The 26,586-nt window shown below is 41.2% G+C and overlaps 1 protein-coding gene across 25 annotated transcripts in view; it reads left to right on the plus strand.

Annotated features, from left to right (window-relative positions):
- RBFOX1 (RNA binding fox-1 homolog 1) overlaps positions 1–26,586 on the plus strand; it is a 1,935,778-nt gene that overhangs the window by 1,822,141 nt on the left and 87,051 nt on the right. For all 25 annotated transcript variants that reach the window (XM_081132161.1, XM_081132157.1, XM_081132151.1 and 22 more), the window contains 3 exons: positions 3,847–3,939; positions 5,715–5,775; positions 13,326–13,379. In XM_081132161.1, coding sequence (XP_080988287.1) covers positions 3,847–3,939; positions 5,715–5,775; positions 13,326–13,379 — 208 coding nt within the window. The remainder of the gene's footprint in view (positions 1–3,846; positions 3,940–5,714; positions 5,776–13,325; positions 13,380–26,586) is intronic.

A 26,586-nucleotide genomic window follows, 5' to 3' on the forward strand; every position in this document is an offset into this window, starting at 1 on the left:
CTGACTGTTTCGGTCCGACTGGCCAGGAGTGTCGCGGAGACAGTCCATTTGGGACCTGCTAAACGGGGGCAGCCGTTCACACAGGGATATTTTTCCTACTTGACATTACCCTTTACAGGAAAGGACCTATTTAAAGGAACATTTCCATTTTAATGGCTGAAAAACCTGAACCACTATGATAACCTCACATCATTTAATGCTGGAGATGCAGCCAGCAAGTGGGTGGGCCTTTCAGGTGACTTCTGGCTGTTCTCTCTGTGGACAGTCCCCAAGGCAAGCCACTCAGTGCTACGTGAGCATGGCTGTGTGTTCTGTGTGTGTGAGTGTGTGTGCATGTACACCTATCCACCTATGCCTACACGAGCAGAATCTATATTTTCAGCAATGTGTAACATAAATAATGCATTCGTGTATCGATGGCACATATACAAGGAAACCACATTTTAGAAAGATATGCCCGACTTGAAAATAGGAATTAGATAGCATTTAGGGGTGAGAGGTCCTACAATTCAGTTTTCCTTTTAGGAGATTTAAAAACATTTTGTTTAGCTCTGAAATGTTTAATTTGGGCATATGGCCAAATATAGCTACTTTTTAATATGCCTGGGAAATATACAGTCTGGCCTTTGATTCCATCGACATCTATAAGTGTGGGCTACAGTCCAGGTACCAGACGGGTGCGTCAGCCGTGAGCAAGACGGGACTGCTTCCTGGCCATCCTCACAGATTCCTGATAGCAGGACAGACAGACCGTGAAGGCAGGCCTCTGCAGACAGCCTGCTGTGTTCTGCGATGAGAGAGAGGCTGCCGAGACACCAAGCGGGCAGGCCAGTGTTGTTAGAAGCTGGGGAGGCTCCTGGGAAGAAGGGGCATGAGATAGACTTCTGACCAAGAGCCGGGTCAAAGGAAACAAGCTCAGAGCCAGCTTTCAGCATTGCCTGGCACCTGTGCTTGATGGAGAGGGTCCCCAAGAACGGCCAGGGGTGGTCTCTCTGGTTGTAGTCTGCTTCCCCAGATGAGAAGTCGGGCAGTCACACAACCCAGGAGACCTCTTTACTTCTTGTCTGGGTGGGACATATGGTGGTCCAATGGAACAGGTCCGAGAATCCCTTGGATATTTGGGGGACTGTTTTTGGAGCAAGCTGTTTGAATCCAACTTCACAGTTTCAACTCCTCATTTCAGCAGCTTGAAAGAGGTACTGAGCAGCTCAGGGGAGGGGGGAGTTTAGCAGAAAATAAGGAGAGTAAGAATAAAAATAAAAGCAATCAATGTATTATCCTTAGTTCAAAACAAAACAAGGACTTGAGAATGGTATGGAGTCTTCCTCTGGAGGTTTTACACTTTCCTTGGGATTGAGAATATATTTCCTTCTGTACCTTTCCCCCTCCCTGACATACATGATGCAGATTTTAGGCCAGGATGGTTTGCCTTGGGTTCAGACTAGATTCACGATAATAAGGTCTTTGGGATGATGTTGGACAGGTGGGTTGAATGTTCAGTTTCACCAGGCTGTGTTCATCCCAGCACTGTGGCGATGACGACTGCCAATGCCCATGGGCACCCACGATACCACCAAACCCTCCATCTATATATAAGACTCGGACTATGGCATTTTCCTTCCTTGCCTAGTGAGAGCATTGCCCCTGATAAAGCCGGCATCCTGGCTTCCCTTATTACTTATTAAATACATGGCCTGGCTATGGATGCTAGGGAATTTGGCTTACAGGTAAACATCTCTACGTGATATTGGCTGTATTCCTAAATCTAAGATCCAAATAACCATGTCAGATAGATATTCACCTCAAAAACTCACCCCCGTCCATAGGTTGCTCTGTAGAAACTGGCGATACAATATTCTACTTCATACAAAGAACTGAAGTCTTCTTGTGATGGTGCTTAGTGATGTGAGAGGCTGTGGGAATCCAATGGCTGGACCGCACAGAACCTTTTTGAACAGATTTCTGGGCTCCCCTTGGGGCTTCTGATCAGGTAGATATGTGGCAGGGCTCCACGTCTAAGTGTTTAACATGCTCCCAGTTCATTCTGATGCGCAACTAAGTTTGGGACCCACTGGCCAAGAGTCAGAGCCATCTAAGAGGGCAAACCTCCCAAATTATGTTGTTTGCTCTTCAACCAGCTGTTATTTCAAAACTATTCAGTTAGCCAGTATGTTTGAGCACCGCACATGGACATACCGCCTAAATAGAGCCCTTCTGTTATGGAGCATGTAATCTTATATTAAACAAATATTTCAGACCCATCCTAATCACAGATCCTCCACATGGGAAATATAATGAAAGGCAATTCAGCCCAACCTCCCAAATTAAATAATTTATTTTTTTCACTATAGAATCCTGTCAGAGAGTCACCTACTCTAGCTCGAATGCATGCACAGCTGGTGTCCTCTGTAGATGAGCCCATATTAACACTGGGCACAGTCCTCAAATACCCTGACCTTTGGAGAGCACTTTAGCGACCTAGTGGGTGAGTGGGAGTTAACACTTAGTTGGTTATGACTTATAACCAACTTATAATTACTGTCTATTTTATTAGTAAACTGGAATATCTTCCTGCCCCACCACCCAAGCTTAAAGCCAGCGTCTACCTTTATGCAAACCTCAGCTATCCCTACATGTGGCATTTTTCCACCCAGTTTACTCTGTGAGAAGCAGAAGGAGCTGGGCAAATTGACAATGGGAGTGTTTCAAAAGGTTGGTGTATATTTCTGAACAAAACGTACACTTATTTTTAGGGGTTTTAAAAATAATGTGTCATAGTTTCTGTACTCTTCTTAGGGACAGTGTCAGTGAAGGAAAAAAACGATGGCTTTTGACAGTGTGACGTTTAGTGGGGCTGTTTTTTTGAGGCTAAGATATTAACACGAAGTTTGCCAGCGGCCAAGTGGAGGGTCTATGTGTCATCTCTCAGTAAAAGCAGAAGTGCCCAGAATTAACAAAGCAGCTTTACTGTCTACCTATTGATATGACAAATGAATCCCAGGGTAAAGTGTTAGAACTTTCTCCTAAGTTTACTCATTCCCCTTTTTGGTTAATAACCTAGTCTGGGAAGTTGACAAATTTAGAAGCATGTATGTTATTTTTGATCGGAGGGGAGGGGGGAGGTATTACGACAAAAAAGTTACTTGAACTGTTTGCATTACTGATCAATTGATGTTTATGTTTATTCATTTCACGTGATTATTTTGTTGATTAGCTCCGAGAGTTTAAGATTTATTATAAAAAAAGGTCTTTCCTTTTTTTTTTTAGGCTTCTAATTTTTATTTTTGAGAAGTAAAGGCTGTAGAATTGATCAATCTGAATAACCCTAAAACTGCATGAGGAAGAGATGTCCTTAAAACCACACGGCATGACTCTCTGTAGGCAATGTTAGAAGATTTTGGCATTCATTGTTGAATTCCGTGCACACGTTTTATTTTCTTTTCTTCTTAATTTGCATGTCAAGAAAGTGGTTCCCTTTTTTTTTTTTCTTTCCTCGTTATTTCATTTTATTCTCTGTGAAGACACCGTAGATTTATTTTGATCTCGTTTTCTTTCCATTCGATTTATTTTCTTCTGTAGTGACATTTAGAAAGGTATCTTGGGTATCATTCTTTGAATTCTCCAGGGGTTACAGCTAACTGGTGACAGAAAAAAATAAAAATATCTCGTTCACATTTGTTGCTTACTGATTGCACATCTCAGTACTCTTATAATTTCTCTAATTTGCATGTTACAGAACGGAAGCCAGGACAAGACATAGAAATTAAAGCGAGAGAACGTTACGCAGTGGTCGTTGACTGAAATAATAATCTGCATGTTGTTTTCCCTTCTCCCTCCTGCATGCAGGGATTTGGTTTCGTAACTTTCGAAAATAGTGCCGATGCGGACAGGGCGAGGGAGAAATTACACGGCACCGTGGTAGAGGGCCGTAAAATCGAGGTGCATGTCCAAAATATTTTCCTTTACATCTTTTTGATAAATGTCTGCTTCACGCTCATTCGTTGTTTCAGATGCATCATTGTGTCTTGTATGTGACCCTGTTCCCTTCTCATTGTTTATATATATATATTTATATATAAAAAGGAAAACTGGCCTTACTTTTTTTTTTTTTCTTCATTTTATTTTCATTATGTTACTCTTATTACTGCTGAAAGGTGGATGGCAAACGTGAGACCAAAAAAAAAAAAAAAAAAAAAAAGGTTAATCTGAAAGTTTTTTGTTTTTATTTATTTGATTTTATTTATTTGATTTTCCATGTTTTAGAGTCAATGGGTGCAGTAGGTTCCAAACAGTGGAGAGAGTGTTGGCAAAACAAAACAAAAATACAGAGCAGTTTCTTTTTTTTTTTTCTTTTCTTTCTTTTCTTTTTCTTTCCACTGCAGGGTTGACGAGGGATCCACAGTGGTGTGCAAATTAAGCCAAATTGTGAAAGAAGTAACAGTCGAAAGAACAATTGTTCTATTTTTTTAAAAATGAGAGGTTTTGCCCTTAAACCTCTCATTTTTTCTTAAGAAGCCAGTCCGAACCTTTGCATTCTCTTGACAACAAAGTGAATTAGCAAACAGGATTTCCTGTTCACTATCTGGCCACTCTCCGTCCGTAAAAATTAATGCTAAAATTCCGGTACTCACAATCTCCTCCTTCTACCACTGGATCTCCCTCAACGCGGCCACAGGGTCATATTTGTTAAAACTTTAAAAAAAAAAAAAAGAAAAAAAAAATACCAGTTACGAATGCTTTAGTCTTTGGAGTAAGATGTTGCATATTTTGCCTTTTATTTTCCCCCCTGGACGATAACGCTTAGGCCCCTCACCAAACTCTCAGTAACCATGGTAACTGTACACAAACCCATGCTGGCGATGGTGGTGAATGGTAAGTGGTGAAGTCCATCTGCCGTTACACGTATTTAGTGCTGATATATCTATATACATATCTCTCTACCACGTGACTTCTTTTGACTTGTCGTATTAAGTTTTGATGCTCTATTTTTTTGGATATTGGTACGCCTGTAACTGAGTGTACGTTCTAAGCTAGCCTGGGAGGCACTGACTGGATTGAGACATGACCAGTGCACATCTTACTCAGATCGTTAACTCCATATTGTGTTAAACAATGCACCCTCTCTTTTATCCTTTCGTTAGCTGTGACTTCAAAGCTTGAATGATTTTGTTAATTCTTGCGATGTCAAAGGCTCTTGTTCCAAGTGTTGAATGCTAGTTGTTGCTTTCCCCCGATGGTTCCTCCTCAGTGTTGCACACGGCGAAACCTGTTTGTCCCTTTTCTTTGACATTTATGTTCCCTTGTACCTTGTCTCTCCCTTCTTTTACTCCACTGCATGTCCCTTCATATGAACTTTATTTTCTGTTGAAAAAAATATTGTTTCTGTGTTACCATGGAGTACACGCATGCTTTTAAATCTTCAATTATGCAGTTCCTTTTAATTTGCTTTTACTGTCTCCTTATTAAACTTTTAAATGATATGACATTGCTTTATTGAAATGATTTGTAAGTTAAAATGGTTATGAAGTAAATGTAATTATAAAAATGTATGATTTTGTTATGCACCTACTGCCTTTTATAAATTAAAATGCATTTTAGTTGTTTTTGTTGTTTTTTTTTTTTTTAATAAGTAATCACAGTCATAATGCATGCAACTAATGGAACGGCAGGTTGGCCCCGGAATATGTGCTCATTTGAATTCTCTGTGTACATAGGTAAATAATGCCACAGCTCGTGTAATGACAAATAAAAAGACCGTCAACCCTTATACAAATGGTGAGTACACACTGGCCTTTTACAAGAAATCACCCCTACCTCTGAATCTATTAAGCAATCTAACCAGGGAATCTGTTTCCACAAGCCCTGCTTGCCTTCGCATGCGACGGTGTCCTTCCTGCCGACCTGCTACAGGGAACCCCCCGAACCAACAAGGTCATTCTCCCCGGGGGCGGGGCGGGGGTGGTGTCCAGGCCAAGTGCGCACGCTCCTCTCCCAGCCCTCCAGGGTAGCTCCCATCTGGATTTGGGAGCTAGTTGGGTAAATTAATTTGTTGTTATGATGATCAGTTGAGGAAGGATGGAGGTTTTGCTTTTGCTTTCGTTTAACCATCCCCTCCTCGTTGGTCACTGCTCACTCCTGGGTGAGGCCGCGGAATGCGGCCCAGCTCTGAGCCTTAGCTTGGAGTCATTAGGCTTTTGGAGGGGCTGGAGGGTCCCTCATGGCAAGTCCCAGAGTGAGAGCAGAATGTGTGAGCACCTAGTTCTTACTCTCTGGGCTGCCCGGTGTCATTTTGGGTCAGCTGAGGACATGCATTCACCCCTCAGGACAATGCATTTCAGCCCTTCCTAACCAAGATGTCCCAACACTCCCCGCACCAAGAACTCACATGTATACGGAGAGCCATTAAAAATGTCCAAACGTTTTTCATTCTTTAATCCTGCTCAGGGTAAATCTCTCTTAAGATATATAGGAAGAAAAGCTGCTGATATGCTGATCACATACTTAATTGTACCAAGTATTATAAAGAAAGTAATGTGGTATTAAAGTCTATATGCTTAGTGGAATATTATACCCATTAAAATGAGCAGAGTGAAGACTCAGAGAGCCCCATAATGAATGAAAATTTTTCAAATAAAAAATTATATGTATAGACTGATTTGAACTAAATTATGATGGGAATTACGCCAAAATGCTAACAGTTGAATTGAATCGTGAGACTGGAAGATATTTTTTCTTTGTTTTATAGGTTTTTAAGAATAATTTTATTACTGTCATAAAGGGAAAGTATTGAATTTTCCATTTTTAACGTTTTAATTACACATAAAACCTGGGAATGCAGAGTCATTTGAAAAAAAGAAATAAAGAAACGTTAAAGAAAGGGCTAAAATATATTTTGAATAACATCACTGCCAGTGTGGCTCCTGTCTCCCCCCTCTGCCGACAGCATTGTGCACATGCTTTTCAAAGAAATGGTGTCACGGTGTACAGATCGGTTTTAATTTGCTTTCATAAATCCACGTGGAGTTCTTTCTGTGCTGACGGATACAGACCAAATTCATCCTTTTTAGTGGTTACATAATATTCCATAAATGGATTTATTTTTTATCCCGACTTGCCATGCTGATTGATTTAAGTTGTTTTCTGTTACAGTTATTAACACGTGGTAGTTTTATTCTTGTTTTTCTTCTTCCTTGTGCCAGCGGCTGCCAATTTGGCTAAGTCAGTTTGTTCTTATTTTTAAAAGGGGCACCATTAAACAGAGATATAATCTCAATATAATAGGGCTCTAAGGTGAAAGATCAGAAGAATTATTTATTCTGCTGACCCATTTTCCCAGCTCCAACAACCTAAGACCTATCCTTAAATGGAATAGAAAAATTCCACAGCAGATTTTGAGTGCCCAGTGCTGAAAGGAAGCCACCTCCGATTTATGGGTCACGAAGCCTTTGTACTTGTAAAAATGAGAGCCCTGCAACCTGCCTGAGTTAATACATGATGACATCACCTGGACTGTTGGGCACGTTTTTAAAATGATGAAGTAGTAAGCATGTGTGTGTGTGCATGTTTCATGCATATGCATAGGTGCTCGTGAGTACTGTTTATGAGAGAAAATGAAGCAGGGAATCTAAATATTATTCCTTAAGCCATATGTATGCATATTTATTTTAAAGAAAGAGTTATTGATCAATGTCATACCCAGGGGCTGAAAACTGGACCACTGGGATTTTGCACACAACTCAAAGCACATTCATTAATAGCAAACATTTCTGGAATGCTAACTGTGTGGCGTTATGTGAAGCATATTAAATACCCTGGGCCCACATGAAACCCTATAAAGGGGAAATAGTTATCCCGATTTTAAAGATGCACAAACTGAGGCTAGACAAGATGAAGTGATTAGTGAAGTCATTTTCTTTAGTTGTGGAGTAGCAAGATCTTCTGGTCATAGCTATGTGTGCATGAGTGCATTAGTCTCCCAATCACCTTACAGAACTGCCCTCAAATAGCAACCGGCCACAATAACACCAAGGTTATTAAACATGGGCCTTAACTTTTTGCCAGATGTTGGCATAAACACCTCGCATCCTATTCCAGGTAGCCACACATTCTTAGTTTCCAGGAATGAGTCACGTGGGTCTCTCATCCATATGCCTGAAAGGGGCAACTCAGAGGCTCAGCCTGACACATGGACTGAGTACGGTACCTAAGGGGCATTCGGACAGTCACAGGAGAACTAACTTTAAAAATCAAATGCAAATCTTAGTTACATGAAGATAATTGGGGCTCTCAGAGAGCTTTGTATTTGAAGAAAGCAGTTCTCAAAGCTTCTCCAATTTTTAGCTCATAAGTATTATCACTACAAAGACTTTTTCTGATAAACTGCAATACTATTTAACTGAAAATATACAGAGATCCTCTTAGATCCTTAACTAGAGTGATTATGGTAAGAGGGGATATTATCAGCAGACACACACATTTGCGAAGTACACATATATCAAATCAACAAGTTGTACACCTTAAATACGTACAAATTTTAGTTGTCAATTATACCTCAATAAAACTGGGGGGGGGGGAGAAAAGTCAGGGCCAATGAAGTCACAGTGAAAGAAGAAAATTCAGTGATCAGTGAGATTCATTAACTACCCTAATTTATTCTCACAAACCATCGAACTTACACTTCAGCAAAATTATACGTTATTAGAGTCATCGCATTTTGAGGTCATTTTTCAAATGGTGAAATATAACTACCAATGCCAACATCACAGTCATGCATTCCTTCAATCATGTAGCCAAAAAAAGTTTGAGTAGCTGCGAAGTTTCCAGCGATTAAGAAGATTGGACCCTAAATGCAATGAGACACATGGCTAAGAGGCTGTGCTGTGGAGGACCACAGTTAATACTATCATGGAGGAGGTGGATTCTATTGCCAGGACATTTTAACTTGGGTATAAGAGAGGACTGTAGAATGGCACACAAGGATTTGGAAACTACCCATCAGAAAGCTCCACAAAGAGAAAATTGAGCTACTTCTACATTGCTGATTTTCCCTGAGGATTCCAACACTCAGATAGGAGTTGGGGTTTACCCTGCTCATTGGAGATCAAATGTTTGCTCTTCAAAACACATTGAGAACCGGATTCTCGAGGATGTCCTAGAGACTGGAGAAGCATGGGTGTTGAATGGAGCTCTTTTATTTTCTTAGAGATCTTAGGAAAGATAAAACTGGACAAAGAGATCCAAGACTGTATAGAGGTGGATTTTTCTATCAGCTCTGCCTTTCACTGGCTACTGAGCAACAGGCAGGTTGCTTAAACTCTCCACACACCAGTATTCTCAAGTGGGAATTGCAGGCACAATAAGACTTACTACATAGGATTTTGTGACTATTATAGGAGATAAAGGACTCAACACAGTGTCAGGGTACAGAGTGCCCTAAAAATTTAATTACATAATCTCAATAATAAGTAGCCATCTTGTTTGTTAAATTTTCTGACAGACATACTAGTTTAAGGATCAAATATTTAGATGCCTGTGGAGACTGGCAGGTAAAATAAATGAGGAAACAGAGAAGGTCTGAGAAACGCACAGTCTTTCTAGACTATCTTTCATTTATATACTGGGGAAAACAAAACATTTCTCCTCTGGAAGGAAAAACAGCATAGGATAACAATAAAAGATTATTGACATTGAGCCTCCAAGCCAGGTACACAATAGGGAGCAGCGGTGAGTGCAACTAACTGGAAGTTTAATGGGGTTGTCTCTGGTCACCTCCATCAATCTAAAGTTGCCGTTTCTACTAATGTTTCAAGAGAAGCAGTAAACCTGTATTTTTTATGAAATCTAAATGTTGACAATAAATATACGTGACAAAAAAAAATACTAAGTGAACCAAAACACACTGGGCCACTAACTTTTCATTTGGGGCACTGCCTCATGGCCCATTTTAACAGACCAGGCCCCTAGTATCCTCAATATATGTCTTTAAAAAACATTGGTGTACCCTTTTGGAAACTCCTGTGGTGTATTTAAGTGTACTTTTTTAATATCTAATCCAGTAAAGCCCTAGAGAAGGCCTGTGCAGATGTGTGTGTGTGCACATTCAGACTTGCCTTTTAACACTTAACAGAGCCGTAGTTAACACCAGGGATGTTGGCCGGCGTTCTTACAGAAAGCTGGCAGATGACCTTTGAGAAGGTGAATTTGAGATGGGAGCGCTGACTTAGATGCACCCCCTTCGGCCCGGCCACAGAGGGGTCTCTGAACAGCTCCTGTGTCTGCTGTGGAGAGAGACCCTGCGTGCCTGGTGTCTGCTCCACTGCCTTGTTTTATGGGGGGCCCTGGGAGGCCGGGGGCGGTGGGCTTTATCAGCTGTTCCCCTTTTGTTGTAAGCCTCATTGTTCGGTTTAATGTCCTTGATCAAAATCTGTGAATTTGTAAGGCCTGGGGATGCACACAAACTGCCTGGGAAATTAAAACTGGGATCATTTTGTCCGTCTTCCTGACAGTGCAGGCTCCTGTCTCCAGCAGGGTTATCCCAAGGGTCTCTTCCAGGTACTAGATGGAGTCACAGGGACTAGGAGGCCATTTGCATGCGATTTGCATACATTTACATAAGCCTGCATGAGCTCTGTAAGTCTGAACAGAGGTGATTTTCAAGGGCTGGATTCTTATTACCTTTCCCTTGAAGACTGTCACCTCTAACGGGGTCCTTCTTTATTAGATGTATATCAGGAAGCAGGTCACTGGAGGTTGGGAGGCGATAGAATCCTAACCAAAAGGGAATGAGTCTATTAGAGAAGCTTTATATTCCTTCGGTTCCTTTAGAGCAAAGCTGCGTATTTATGGAGCACCGACTATTCACCAAATACAATTGTAGATGCTGGGAATTCACATCGGATGTCAGACCTGCTCACTTTACCAATAATTTTAACAAAGGAGGTGGTTTTAAAAACAATTAAGAACAAGCAGAGAAAGAAAAAAGATAAACCCAGGTAGTTTTAACAGCTATATAGGAAACAAAACCAGGAATTGAATCAGGGATAGCTCGAGGGTGGGGATGGGGAGGGAGTGGCATTGAGTAGCTTCCCCTGGGAAGATCCTGGAGACCTGAGTCACATCAGGTCAAAGTTGCCACGAGCTAAGGGATCAGTCTAGGTGGATAGATGAGAAAGAGAGAGATTAGACAGACTGACAGACAGACAGAGGAAAAAGGTTACTTGGCCCAAGGAAATGAGGAAGATAAAGGCATATGAGAGAAACATGATTTTTAGGCCATCTTAGATACCTCTGAAAAATCTCTTTCTTTGTGAAAATGAAAGACCATTGGCATAGCTTATCGCTGACAGTTACATCAAAATTAATTGATGGGCCCACACTCAGTGAATGGTGTGTCCCAGCCTTGTGTGCAAAAAGAATAAGACAGCTACTAAGGATGTATACAAGAAACAAACCCTTACTTGAGTAGTGTTAAAAAGACCCTGTCTCCGCTACCAGTAAAGGGTGGGGCAGAAACAGGTTGTAAGATGGGGAGGAGAGGGGAAAGGGGCAATAAATGAATAATTCACTCACTATAGCTCCATATAGATTTCTTTCACAGACTCTAGATTTCTATGAAGGACTAGAAAGAGAATGCCAAATATGTTTAGATTACCCTGTAGCTTTATTTTCAATCAGTTTGCCCTATTTTTTAAAAATTTCAAATAACTTGAAATGTGGATTTTAGTTCCCAGGTTCTCATGAACTGGGCATTTTCCTATTTGAGAAGCAGTGGAATTTCAGTTGGTCAAATTGAAATCTTTTTCCACATTCATAGAATACACATTCTGAAATGTTTGGGGTAATATTTATTTTTATATCACTACAGAAATTCCTGTAAAACAAGATGTGATTAATATGAGAGAGGAAGTTATCAGTATGACGTTTAAGAAGCCATTGGGACAACAGGTCTCAGAATTTTGTTTCGCTTTCTGTAGGACTCAAATATGGCCAGGGATTTCTCATTAATAAACCTCCCACATAATTCAAAGACAACCCTTTGAGAATCTCTGTCCTAAGGACAGCATGGGGACTGGGCACCAGCTAGCTTATTAAAGTTGGAACTGAAAGTTTATAGAAACCAAACATTTTCTCAGAATGTTCTAGAAAGTCCTTAGGTCCACCTGGGGACGTATCTATTGAGATGCGGAGCCTCTTAGTGGATCAGTAGATTTTGGTCACCTCTCAGCCGTTCTTAAAGGCACATCACTTCGGTCAGACATCAGATGTCACACCTTTCCCTTCTGGAAAGAGCTCTGAGAGTTCTCCTTGTCAGAAATACCTTCCCTCGCCTCCCCACATTCACCATCGCCTCTGCTCAGGACCATTTACTGAAGGACCTTCTGTGTTTGACCCTCAACCCAAGGACACAGGTTTTCCACAAAAGGCGCACACCTGCCCTTCATTGCCTTTCAGGGACTCTGTAGAGTGGATGTTTCATAAAGACGGGCCAGCAGGGGCAGGGAACGATCGCCAGGCCCTAAAACACGACCATTCTTCTGAGATTGTTCCCTAAGTAGTGCCCAGTGAGTCTAATGTGGGCAGCCTCTTGATTTAAAAATATTCTTCCATGTTCTTCTCTTGAGTAAAAGTTTTTGAGGGGCCAGGATTAATTTGACAGAAAACACTCCTTCCAGAGCTTTTGGAAAATTACAGGATTCTGTTCCTCTTATACACAGGTTATTTGAAAGTTACCTTAGATATCATGCATTGATTACGAACGGTTATGGTTCCTGAAGGCACTGAAATATATTCCACACTTAATCTCTGCCAGATAAATGTCATTTTCTTTAGGATTTAGGAAGCACTTCGGAATTCTACAGTCTCTGGGTCATAATTAGGAATGACAATTATCAGAATATGTTGCTGCAAAGAATTCTATTCTTGCGAGCTTTCAAATTTTTGTGAACTTAACACACAGAGACATGCATTGAATTATTTAGTGGTGACCCAGGAAAGAATAAAAGAATTGAAATTATTATAGTGGCTCCAGAAAATATTGATATGGGAGAAATTTAATTACCACACTATTTTCAAAAGGTTCACCTGTGGCTGGTCAGTAGTTCCCATACTATTAACTTGTATAGGCAGAAAATCAAAGGAGGGAATCAATCTATTTCCCTATACACTGTATAGTTTTCAAATAATTTTTAATGCATGCCCAAACTATGTATATTCTCTGGATTTTAAAATTTAAAAAGACACCAACCGGTTACATGTGCGGTTAACTTGCAGTGAACTTCATTGTTGAATTAAAGGTGATATTAATGTTTTTGTGTATTTGTTTCAAGGCTGGAAATTGAATCCAGTTGTGGGTGCAGTCTACAGTCCCGAATTCTATGCAGGTAAACAGTTTCTCTTTGCACGATGTCTTCTTGGTCTTTTCTATCTGTGCTTTGCCTGCCAATAAAGAATAGGCTTCATAAAAATATCTGAACCAAGTAAATCCTTACCCTAAGAAATTCTGATTGTCTTTTGTTTTGTTTTGTTTTGTTTTGCAAAACCAAAAGTGTTTTAAACCCTTTAAAAAAAATAAAGGGGGATCGTGTCTGTTCCATTGTGGAGCAAGCACGGAGCCACTGCTCCTTATGACATTTCCCATTGGCTTTGCCTTTAAAAAGCATCGAAACTTAGTTCAATGGATGTGTTCTTTCGCCAAACGCTTCCATCCAGGGTTGCATTTTTTCCCCTTGGCAAAGCAGAGAATTGGATAAGTTATTCCAATAATGTGGCAGCACCTTGGGATTGCCCAGAGAAGGACCATTTAGAAAACTGGAAAGAACTACGTTGTCTTCTGTCTCCTTCAACCAGTTTCCTTTGGCGAGTCCGTTCCTCTCTGCTTTGCCTCCAAGGCAGTGTCTCTCTTCCCCCTTCCCTGCCTCCCCCCAGCTACCACTCAGCTGGGAAACCCACGGTGCTAGAAAACTTGATCATTGGATTCGGAAAGAGAGTCACCCCGAGCAGCAGCCGCTGAGATTTCCCTCCGCTTGGCCTGTCACTTCTGCCCTGCTGTGTCCTTGCTCCTTAACAAGGCTGCCTTTAACCCCCGGGGCCTGAGGGGATTTGCCCCACGGATACTGAAAAGAGGTCTTGCTTTGAAGCGACCCTTGCTTTTTAATAAGGCGACAGCAATGACCAATTGGTCTATCCACTCACTTAGTGATTTCCTGACGGTAAGTCACACCCCCCGCTTTGTCTCTTCTGGGGTGTCTTATCGCTGGCACTGTCGTGGTGCTAAGCGTCCACCCCAGCGGATGACCAGGGAGCAAAGGAGACTTAGACGGCTACTTTGGCATAATAACAAACTTGATTTTTTTTAAAAAGTAAATCTGGGAAGGTCCCGTATGCATTCTGGATTTGAGGTAGGCAACGTCCTCAGTTGTTTTTCATGTGTGGATTTCACCACGAGCCTGGGTTAAGTACAAGGACTTTATGACTGTGGGTAGCAGTGCTGACTCTTAGGGGGGAGGAGAGACATAGCCCTAAGGTGTCCCATGACCATGTGGTGGAGCCCACATCCTCGCAGGACACCCAGCAGAGAGAGCAACGTGGACACTGCACCCAGACAGTCCAGGTTTGACTTCTGGCCCCTCAGATTTGCCAGCTGTGTGACTAGGCAAGTTACTTAACCTCTCTGTGCCTCAGTGTTTCCATCTGTTAAATGGGGGATGATAATAGTAACAAACACACAGGTATTTATAAGGATTTCATGGGTTAATACATGAAGGGTGTTTGGCGCATGGCTGGTACCATATAAACACTGGGTAAATAGGAATAAATAAGTTAACATTTTACCTCTTTGCCATAAGGGGGAAGGTAACTGAGAGCTGACGCTGCTGAATTGAGAGTGTACCACTAGACTGAGAGTCTCTTCTTATCTCATGAGAGGACTAGTCCTTCCGTTCTCAGCATGTCCATTTGGGGAAGGTTAATTTTAGGGGTCAGAGACAAGGCAATCTGTTTGGGGGGCACATATATTGCTGGGGTGCATCTTTGTCCAAAACTGCAAATACATGAAATTGCCCTAAGGTACAAGGAGACCTTCAGACAGCACCTTCTCTGCACCTGCACAGATGCTGCCCAGAGAAACGGAGTCGCTGGGGCAAAGAGGTGGCGGGTGCTGTGTGTGTGCATGTTATCTCCCCAGAGTTATGGGTCACAAACAAGAAGCAAGGTGTCACCCAGTGAGGAGGTAGGGTATATGGGTGCATTGTAATAGAGAGAGAGGAGTGCATTTCTCTGGTCCCATGCAAAAGCAGTTGGTCATTTTTGTCTCTGGCAACCAGGAAAACACCAAATATCTTTGTCAAACCTGTGTGTATATCTGCGGGTGTTTAAGAGACATTAAGACAGAAGAAACAATTCAGACTAACTTATGTATGCAAGAATAAATTAATCGTGTAACTTTTAGAACATTAGAACAGCGATTCAAATTAGCCCTGGGCCCACCCTGCAAAGTTAAATCATTGGGCAATAGAGAAAGAATATGTTATCATAAGGGTAAATATGGGCCAAGTAGTTTCTAGTCTCAGGCCCTGTTGTAAACACTGTACTTAAATTAATGTATTTAAATCCTCATGGCAATTTTCCAAATGAGGGCACTAAGGCTCGAGGAGTTTGCGTGATGGGACTAAGATGTCCCAGCTGGTGAGAAGCCCGCTAGAATTTTCAATCAAGAGGCTGGGTTCTGTACAACCAGGTTATACTGCTTCTTTCTTTATTATGGGTATTAAGAGCCATTCTTACTGACTGTGCCCTATGATAGCAGATTGTACTACTGATCCATGTCCAGAGCAGTCAAATGAAAGACGAGAAGGAGGATAATTATTTGGGATTATTCCCACCACCACCACCATATGCAGACTTGTTATCACTTGATGTCAGGCGAAGCTTTAAGGAGACTGGACAATCAAAGAATTATTTCTATGACTTGCTCCAAAAAACTTGAACCTTAAAAAATTGGGGTATGGATAAGTAAGCGATACTGAGAAATCTGAACATTTGTGTTTCGAGTTGCCAATACCTGGCATCTCCTTAATCAGAAGTTTCCCCCTTTTTGCCTATATATTTGTGCATGTAGGTAGACAGAGTTTGTGACATTCAAAAATATGGGGAAATATTGCTACCAATTCCACACTCCAGAGCTATTCCTTTGGAATATTTGAAGACCCATGAACACTGCGACTCCTGCTACCTTAAATCTGAAGTGTCAGGCACCTGCATCTATGGAATGCACACAGGGGCGGGCAAAAGTAGGTTTAGTTGTAATCCAAGTAAATAATACAATAATGAATATATTATAATACAAGAATAAACTGTTTCATGTACTCACAACTGTAAACCTACTTTTTGCTCACCCCTGCATATGTAAAGATATAGGTATAGAATATATTCATTTCCATAACCAGGTATAATTACTAATGCCACCCATTTAAATATCCATGACTAAGAATTTCGGGAGCATTTTAAATTTCCCCAAGTATAAAAATAGTCTGGGTTTCTATTGCAATTTTAAATGTGCCTCAAAGCTGAATTGAAGACCCTATCATTGATTTGCCAGGGATATTTAGCGGGCCAGCCCTGCATCTGCCTGAGAAAGAAAGCCAGACTTATTAGTCATTTCTCTGTATAAGATTTCATGTTAATGACACATATCATAATATTCCATAGTATAATTATCGATTTTCTGAAGCTTATGCAGAATTAACAACCCAGCCTCCAATTGTCTCCCAGAACAGGGCATGAAAAGTTCACATATTTGGTAAATTAAAATCGATATTTTCAATCTCTCCTAAAGGTAATTTTCCTAATTTAGTGGACTTTTCCCTAACATTTATTTTCTCTTTTAATTATAAAATGGCAGGGTATTGATTTTCCCGTATAACCTCCTGAAGCCCTGAGTGCATTTTTATTGCTAACGCAGGGTGGGGGTGGGGAGAGCAGTCACACCTCTTAATGAGGATCTTTAATTACTAGCCGAACAGTATTAATTTGCTTTGATAAATTATGACACGCACTCTCCCTGGCACACACATTCGGGGGGGCATTCAGACAGCTGCCGAGGGAGGCCTTCCAGCGCGGGTGGCTCTTCTGAACTCTCATACCTGGAAGAGCCCTTTAAATGCTTATCCAACCCAGTCTCCAGAAGCAGATAAATCAGCTTAATCCCATGAACGTATATAAATCTTCTCCGAAGACAAGTGGGTGTTTCCCTGTTATACTAAACAGCATCGATTCTTTTTCATACGTCTCATCATCTTCAGACTCCTTAAGGCCCATCCTCAAGACAAAAGATTGATAAGTCAATAAAAAAGTCCAGATGGCTCTCAAGGACTTTAGCCAGTGTCCACGGCCATGCCACCTTAGAGTTTAAAGAACACCGAAGGCCCTAAATAGAAGAACAGTATCTGCAAATACCTGTTCCCAGTAGCACGCCTCGACTTACTTAATGTAATTAGAACCGGGGTTCCTAAGAATAGCAGTGAAGGAGCCTCAAAGGGGATTCTTACAGTTTCCCCGTCTCTGAGAAAGTCCCTTTGTTGCTAATAAAAAGATTTTTAAAAAGTGGTGTCTTTGAGAGATAATCATGATATGTAGCCCACGAAACTGCTGATCGAAGGCACCTTTAATCTTCATAAATAAGTAAAACAAAATAAAAATAAATAACAGAAGGTTATGCAAAGATGTCAACACGGTGCTGACAAATGGCGAATTCATCCGTTTCTCAATTGCTGCTAAGATCGCTGCAAAGCTTAACCACACTGTATATCATATCTGCCAACTCATTTCTGTGATTAAATATTCCATCAGTGGGGCTCTAAGGCGGCAAAGCCTAACAAGATTCATAAGATGCACCACTTGAACACGCATAACTCACCACCATGGGTGGAGAGCACCCCGCTTGCGAAGGAAAATTGGAATCCAGTTAAATTACTCCGCAAGTCGCGGTCAATAAGGGATGGAAGAGGCCTTTCAATGCAGGGCAGATCTAAGCTAGAGTGAGGGCCCGGTGACAAGAAACACACAGTTCAGGTCAATCGGAGAAAGATGCAGAGTAAATGACTCCAAGCCGTGGAGATGATGTTGAGAAATAGTCTTGGTGGGACTATTATTATGAGCGAGTTTTTTGTTGGGGAGGAGAGAGAGGGTCCGGAATGTATACTCTTCTTGAAACTAAAAATTTCTGGTTCCGAATGGGGTAAAGAAATCAATAGCACACGGTTAAAGAAGGGCATACCTGGCTGCAGAGTCGCATGTGAAAGGTGGTCAGGTCCTGAAAGTAGGTTATAGGCAGGATTCGATAAGAAAATGAGTATAAAATAACTATAGGCAGTAAAGTAAAAATATAAGTGTGATCACTAAGGTCACCTCGATTATGTCCATGTCAGTGCAAGCCTGGCCATGGACACCTGACTGGATACCAGGCGGGGTATGGGAAAGTGGATTGGGATCTCAATATAAATTTTAGAAATGGAAAGGATGGATGTAGCACTCTGATTGCTTATCTTGAAAGGGTGGTTGTATTTGAGCTTGGATTACCTGTGCAAAGGTATTGGTTTTCTATGGGCTTTTGGGTCAAAAGAAGGTACGTGTAGGTCTCCCTCTCAGTTGCTCGCCCCCATGTCACTTGATTGAGTCCATTACAGTTATGAGAATGTCCTTTAACACACTTTTAGATGGGCTCCCCCCCCCCCAATTCTCTTCCTGCAATTTGGATACAATAGCATCTCAAAAAGTAAGATTACCCAGAACCTGTGATAACTGTAGTCCCTGGCCCAAGCTAATTTTCTTTTATTGGTCAAAGTCCTGGACTTTGGATTGGGCTCAGGAGGATCCGCTGAAACACTGGGGACAAAGCATGCCCTGTTTTGGGTGACTGCCTCAGCATCCTGAAAGAGTGGCTTTGAAAGGTACCTGCTACCACTCTGAGCCCCTCAAAGCAGCCAATAGTCAAGCGCCCCTTGTGGTTCTGACATTTCCCACATCCACCCAGAGGACCAGACTCATCTAGACTCACAGCCGTGGTGGAAAGGAGCCGTTTGTTCCTTGTGAACAACGACCTTCGGCTCCGAGATGTTTTGTGTAATTTGCGCATCTGCCAGACAAAATGCAGCGCACTGCAGTGAACTGCAACAGAGGGTCCAGATTTAAGTCCCCAGGCAAAGCATTTTCTGCCTGGCAATGTTCCACTTCAAAGAGTCTATCTTGTACATCTGTTTACCTCTGCCTCCTCTTTGGGTTGCAGCTCACTTTCCTTCTCTCCTGTCCTCCCCCATCTGTCTCATCAGATTTCATCCCATTTCTGCCCACATTTAGCCTTAATTTTTATCTGTGTCCTGCTCTGTCCCACAGAGGGAAAGCAGCTCAGCTTTGATGGAGCCTGTGGGGTTTGCTTTATGTTCAAATAGGATCAGAACTTGCTTCCGTGCTACAAACTGCATTTCCTAAGTAAATGAGTTTCCCTTCTATTGTGTGGCAGGTCTGTCAGGGAGAGCTCCCCAAGCTCAGGGAGCTACCGGACAACCCTGGCAGGAGCCCCGCATCTAGGCTGTGGGAGGACATGAGGTTTGAATACCTGGCTCTGCATAAATTTCACAGGGAAAGTTTCAGGCTGCATCATCAATATACTGGACAACTCAAAATATCAGCAACATAAGACAGTTTGGGGCACTTATTCTATGCCAGGCATTGTGCTAAACATTTTGCATCTCCTCGAATCCTCATAAGAATCTTATAGCATTATCTTTATTATAGAAACAATGAAACCAAGGCTTCATGGAGAGTTATCTCATTTCTTGAATCACAGAACTAGTATGTAGAAAAAAAATCTGTTTATTATATAAAGGTCTTTTTTCTAACCTCAAAGCCCATGTTTTTCATCACCTTGCTCTACAGTTTCCTCCGTGGGAGTAGGCAAGGGCATGCCCCAATGTCTTCAGTGCATCAGGTTGTAGAATATAATAACTAATACAAATATCTTCGCATTTAACATTACACACACACACAAAACTCCTCGCTGGGATCTTTACACATATTTACACACGTCACAACTTGTCAGGTGTCATTATCTTCATGTTGTAGATAAATTAACAATCCAGTCAAGGTAAGTTGCCCAAGGTTGCTGACTTCCAAAGCTAAAGAGCTGGATCCAAACCTATATCTTTGTGAGTCCAAAGCTCATTCTGTTTTAATAAAACAAGTTACCCCCCCACAAATGTTTTAATTAACCCAATATCCTGGATCAGTGGTTCTGAACTGGCATTTTTCATTGACACTTGCAGGAGGATGGGTGTTCATTAGTGACATCTAGTGGGCGGAGGCCAGGGGTGCTGAAAAGCCTCCTACAATGCACAGGACAACCCCCAACCGTAAAGAATGATCTGACCCAAAATGCTGAGAGTGCGAAGGTTGAGAAACCCTATCTTGATAGAAGCACATTAGTAAAGGTGTCACATATTCACCGAATATCTTAATAACTCGTGCTCTACCGCTTGCTACTGCTAAAGATGTGTGACAGCTATAGTTACCGATAGCAATCAAAGAATTGAAAGAGAGCCACTGGCCCAAATGTTTCCTCTTCTGGGCCTTACTTATGATTTTGGCTCCAGAAGGGAAAAACATAACATTTGATTATATACTTCAGAGTTATGTTGGGGTCCCCAAGACCACATTCTGTGATTGGCTAGAAGGCTGTTATACTCACAGTTCCATTTTATTTCAGCAGAAGGATACAGATTAAAAATCAACGGAGGGAAAGAGTACATGGAGTGGAGCCCAGAAGACCAGGCAAAAGCTTCTGGGTGTGCTCCCCCTATGGAGTCCTGGGGATTTGATTTTCCCAGCAAGGACGTGTGACAACACTTGTAAAATGTTGCCAGTCAAGGAAGCTCACCTGAGATTCTGTATCCGGGGTTTTTATTGGGAGTTGGTCACGTAGACATGGAGCATCCATGAGACTGACCTCAACTACTCAAAACTTAGCCCCCCGAGCAAAACAAGCTTCACCATAATTCAAGTTGCTACAGTAACTACAGTAACTACTGGTACTTTGTGGCCCAAGGCCTCAGGCATCCAAAACCAGTCTTATCAGGTAGAATATTTGAGGGCTCAGATCTCGTCTCCTAAGAGTTGACTAAGGGCCAGTCCTAAAGACCAGCCTTTGCTGGGAATGTGCAGGGTTTGGGCAGCCCTCCTGAGTTAACCCTTTGGTCCACTAGAGAAAAAACAAAGGTGAAAAGCTCAGAATATATAGCGATGGTGATAATGATGGCAGTGGTTGGCACGAAGATGGTGATACAAGACAGGATATACCACCATGCTGGTGGGTTCTAGAAGAAAAGATCAAGCTGAATTTAGGTATAAAAAAATAGAATGTGTGGTTTTTTGCTTAGAGCAGGGTCAGCAAATTTCTTCAGTAGAAGGCCCGTTAGCAAATATTTTAGGTTTCTCGTGCCATATGGTCCCTGTCACAACAACTCAGCTCTGCCGGCGCAGTACAAGGCAGCCATAGATAATACGTAATGAACTGAAAGGGCTTGCCTGTGTCCCAAGGAAGCTTTATTTAAGGACACCAGCATTTAAATTTCATATTATTTCACATGTCATGAACTAGTCATCAGTTCCTTTGTTTGTTTTTACCCCAACTATGTAAAAATGTGAAAGCCACTGCCCTACTCTGCTGACCCTGGCTCCAGAAGTCCAGATTTAATATACACAGAACCGCTAGTTTACGCCATGGGGAATTTCCTAGTTGTTGTTTTTAGCATTGTGCTGGTTTAGCAATTACACACTGCAGGAACCTTTAAGGGTCGCTGGCTGTCACTCAGTTGTGTGATATTCATCCAGGAAGGGCCTAGGAGAGAAGCCTTCCATAAATTAACACATGCCACTGGCCTGCATCGTTCATCCTTTAGCTCCAGTTACAGCATCAAGGGCCTGAGACGTGCCCAGCACTGGGATGGGTGCTGGGGGCTGGCCTTCCCTCCAGAATTTGGCACCAAAGCATGCAGACAAGGAAGGAAGCTCAGCGTGTAATACATGGTGAGACTGCCGGAGCGCTGAAAAATAGCAGCCATCTGCGTTAGTCAGAGGGGTGGCACGAATCTGAAGGATAACTGAGAGTTAGTTGGCCTGGAAAGAAAGTGGGGTAAGGTCATTGTATTGTAGAGGTGAGTAAGGGGGAGATTGGTAGAGCCCAAAGGAATTTCTCAACCGCTATCTTCAGAATCCACTGAGAAATATTAAACACACAGACAAACACATAAAAACAAATACAGGTACTTGACTTTCACCTGAGATGGAAATTTCTGAGGCAAAATCAGGTTTCCCCCAAAGGCTAGGAAATACTGATCTGTCAAGATCCGAGGGGACATTCTAGAGAAAAGTTACAGAAGACCTGATAATACCATGCAAAGGAACCTGGATTCTGGAATTTATCCTTTGAGTCTCAGGCAATGATTGAAAGCTTTGATAAAAACATGAAACAATAAAAAATAAAATAAAACAAGCAAAATACTTAATGATGAGGTGGCACTCATATCTACCTTTGAAATAAATAATGGTCTTATCATGAGAACATGTTACTAATATGCAGGCTAGGCCCTGAGGGCTGAGAAAGGTAAGGCCCCATCAGCAACTGCTCACCAATCCCAGAGATTAGCATCTTTACAGACCTCAGATTACTAGACCGGGGCCCAACCCCAAGGCCATTATAAAACCTATTTCCTGGTTTTGTCTAAATCTTTTCCTAGGAAAGTAAATTCCCAGAGATTTTTTTTAAATGGGGTGATTTTTTTTCTTTGTATTTTAACTGGCGTTGCCATTCTATTATATACCACTTAGTTTTGAAAATTTTGTGCTTCGAATTTTTAGAGTTCTTTTCAAAATGTATAGTTCACTGTTGTTATTAGCCCAGTATTTAGTTGTTGTATAGAGACAAATTGGCCAAATATTGTTTAACACCCTGTATGGTAATTAGATGTAGATACTCATTCTCTGAGTATAAAGCAAAGCTCTCCTGTTGGCTTTTAAAAATATAGTATTGAAGACGCAACACACAAATGGCAAAACCTCCTTAGGTTACATTGATGACAGTTAATGCATTTCTAAAACTTCTATGAAACTGTTATAACCCATTACAGTTGAAATATTGGTTTATGAAAAATTAATAAAGCCAGTGGAAAATGGAATCCAGCATCGGCATTAGCTATTTACACCCAAAGAATCAGCCAGAATTAATTATGCCGTATGCTACATCCTAATGAGTTTTTCATTAAACTGTATACCATTATGGAAACTAAACAAGGATTATTCAAAAAATAATGCCAAGGGCTGTTATTTTTTTGGAGAGATTAAATTAGTTAATGGGTTATACATTTAAATCTGATGCAAAGGTTAATTGATGTACACTTATCATTGCGTTAAAGCCAATATCATTTAAAAAACATGAACACCCCAATATCACTGATATTTCCCCTGGAAAAAAAAGAGTTTATTTTTATGTTTCTGGTGTTTATTTCATAGACATAAGTTATTATAAAGATTGGAACTCTCTATATTCTCTGTCATTTTTGGAAATAATATTCACCAGTCAAAATTTTCTATTTGCTTTTAGCCGATAGGTGTGTGTGTGGTGTGTGTGTGTGTGTGCGTGTGTGTGTGTTGGGCATATTTAAATGAATGTATCTAATTACTCTTTGAGAGACTCAAAGTTGAAGTCTATTTTCTACTTTCAGTAGAAGAGTGGTGTCAGGAATGTAAACCTAATCTGGGACAGGAAGGAAAGTCAAGAGGAATCTCTACCCCCTTGCACGAATACATCCAGTCCCTCCTGAAATAAAGTTTTATAATAGTTAGTGAAATATAAGAGGGGGACTCACTAGGGAAGGCTCTCCAGAGGCCTTGGAACTCTTCCATCATCTTAGAGGTTCTTGTCCCTAAAAAGATGACAGAGAAACATTGAGGAAGGCCACCTAGGTGTTTTGCAGAAATCTGTGAACTCCATTGAACTCTACTGACTGCAGCTAAAGCACAATGGCTATTTTTTCCCTCCTGAGCAGAGACGGCAAATTCAAATGTCTTTAGGAGCAGGCTGCTAGATCAGTAAGTGACATATGCAAGTGAGAAGGGACACATCTCAGTTATAGGAAGGAATGGCTTCTCCCCTTCACCCCGAGTGGCCCTGCCAGGCAGGAATATTGACCCAAACCCATGCGGCCTCATCGCCTGATTCCTGCAAAAGAAGCCAGATTCTGTCTTGTCACAGTAAACCTTTCAAATTTAAAGATTTGCAATTATTTTCCAATCTTAGAATGTTGCCCATTAATTCTATTCTCTTTAGCATTATGTTAGTGGCCAAAGAAAACAGTACACTAGTCATCCACTTGCTACTTTTCCTTAAAAGAACAAAGGAACAAATGAGTCCCCAAAGTGCCATATTTTGGGATTCCAAATAATAATAATTATTTCCATTATTATTACTACAGTCACTTATTGTTTATCTACTATTTGCCAAACCCTTTCATGTAATAGTTCTAATCCTTATAACAGGACTCAATGAGGTAGACATTTTTGTCCCTATTTTACAGATGTGATAACTGAGGTTCAGGAATGTTAGATGCTTTGCCCAAGGTCGAAGAAACTTACAGTGACCGAGGCTGGGACACAAAACTGAGTTTAAAAGTTTCTAAAGCCCACGCTTTCTCTACTTTTTCAGACCTTAAGAGTTCACTGTTTTTCCTCTCTCTGTTCCCTTCCTCTGTGTCTTATTTCTGTTTTTGCAAGTGGGATTTTCCCAACTTTGGAAGATCCATACTTTCCAGAGGCTTTCTTGGTTGGATTTAAAACCTATCACAGACTCGTGAAGGCGATCAGGAGGTTCTACCTAACATTTTTAGCCCAGAAGAGTCAGGTGTTTTCAGCCAGAGGCTGCTGCAGACTTCTTAGACATGGTTTAGTTGAGCTGAAGTGGGACTTGTGGATGGTTATTCCAAGACTGAAAAGGACATTTGACCAACTTAGGACGAAGTATCACCACTAATAAGCTTTAGGAGAGAGTCTGAGCTTTGGAATCAGGCAAAGCTGGCTCAGATTTATGTTTTTTCTCACAGTTTTCTCTCTCTCTCAGCTTTGGCTTTCTTGTAGAGCATCAGTACTTCACTTGTGGTGAAGTACTGAAAACTCAGTGGCATCTTAATGATCACTCTCATTAATATTGGCTGTACTTGAGGTTGCTTATGTAGTTCCTATCATTTTACTATTTTTAGCAGTCTGGGCATTCCCTGGGAACTTACTAGAAATGCCGAATCTCAGGCCCCACCCCAGACCCACTAGATAAGAATCAGCATTTTAGAAAGGTCCATGGGGTGATTCGGTGCATATTCATTGGAATTTGAGGAGCAAGGCTCTAGGCCTGTCCTTGCCTATGTATTGGCACCCAGTGCCCTGAAGGCCAAATCCCTTAGAAAATAAAACCTGCCTTCATTGTTTTTGTTGTGGCCGAATGCTAGCCACCTGTAAATACCATATAGACCGAGTTTTTTCGTGTTTCATTGTCTTGAACAACAATAAATTAATAAGAAATTTGGGGCAAGTATTAAAAAGACACATATCTTTAAAAATTTTTTGGTTCTTCGTTTTTAATAAAAATGAAATAAAATTAAAGTTTTGTCAAGTACTGATAAAATGATACCCTCTAAAATATTTAGAAACAGCTTCTTGGGGAGGGGCTAATGTTGTCTTGAGGGACAATTACTCTTAGTACTTTTTCAAACAGAAAAGTGACATCAGAACAGGGCTCTGAAAACCTTTTCTTTAAAGCTGCAGGTAGTCAACATTTTAGCTTTTGTGGCAGAAGGTCTCCGTTGTAAGCACGCAGCTCTGACTTGCAGCATAAAAGCAGCCATAAACAATAGGTAAATGAATGAGTGTGGCTGTGTTCCAATAAACTTTATTTATAAATACTGAAAGTTGAACTTTATTTGATATTTTTACTTGTCACAAAATCGTATTCTCCTACTGTTTTTTTTTCTCAGTTATAGAAAAAAATAAAGACCATTCTCAGCTTACAGGCCATACAAAAGTAATGGTGAGCCCGATTTGGCCAAAAGACTGTGGCTTGTCCACACTTGATTTAGAAGATGAGCCTTAAAACCATGGGTCCAGGATTCTGGTTGGTTTATTTTGCATTCAGTACTACAAGATTTCTATCTGCATGACCTTGGGCGAGATCCTAAAACTCCCTCTGTCTCAAGATCCTCTGTATGAAATGGGTGTAATAATAGCACCTGTCTTACAAGGTTGTTAAAAGGAGGAGATAATCCCAGTTAAATGTTGAACAGGTTTGCCTGGCACTTACCAGGTATTCAGCAGGCAATTATTGTAATTGCCACTGATAACATTAATTATCATATTGAGTCAATTGAATATTTTTTGTAAAAGCCACTATTAGTCTAAACCTTGGAGGCAGGAGAGGAAGAGAACAGTTTGAGTGAATCGTTCCCTTTTTAAACAGTAAGTAATCAGGAAGAAAGTGGTACAGAGATTCTCTATAGT

This window comes from Miniopterus schreibersii (assembly GCF_964146895.1).
Source record: "Miniopterus schreibersii genome assembly, chromosome: 3".
Taxonomy (NCBI): domain Eukaryota; kingdom Metazoa; phylum Chordata; class Mammalia; order Chiroptera; family Miniopteridae; genus Miniopterus; species Miniopterus schreibersii.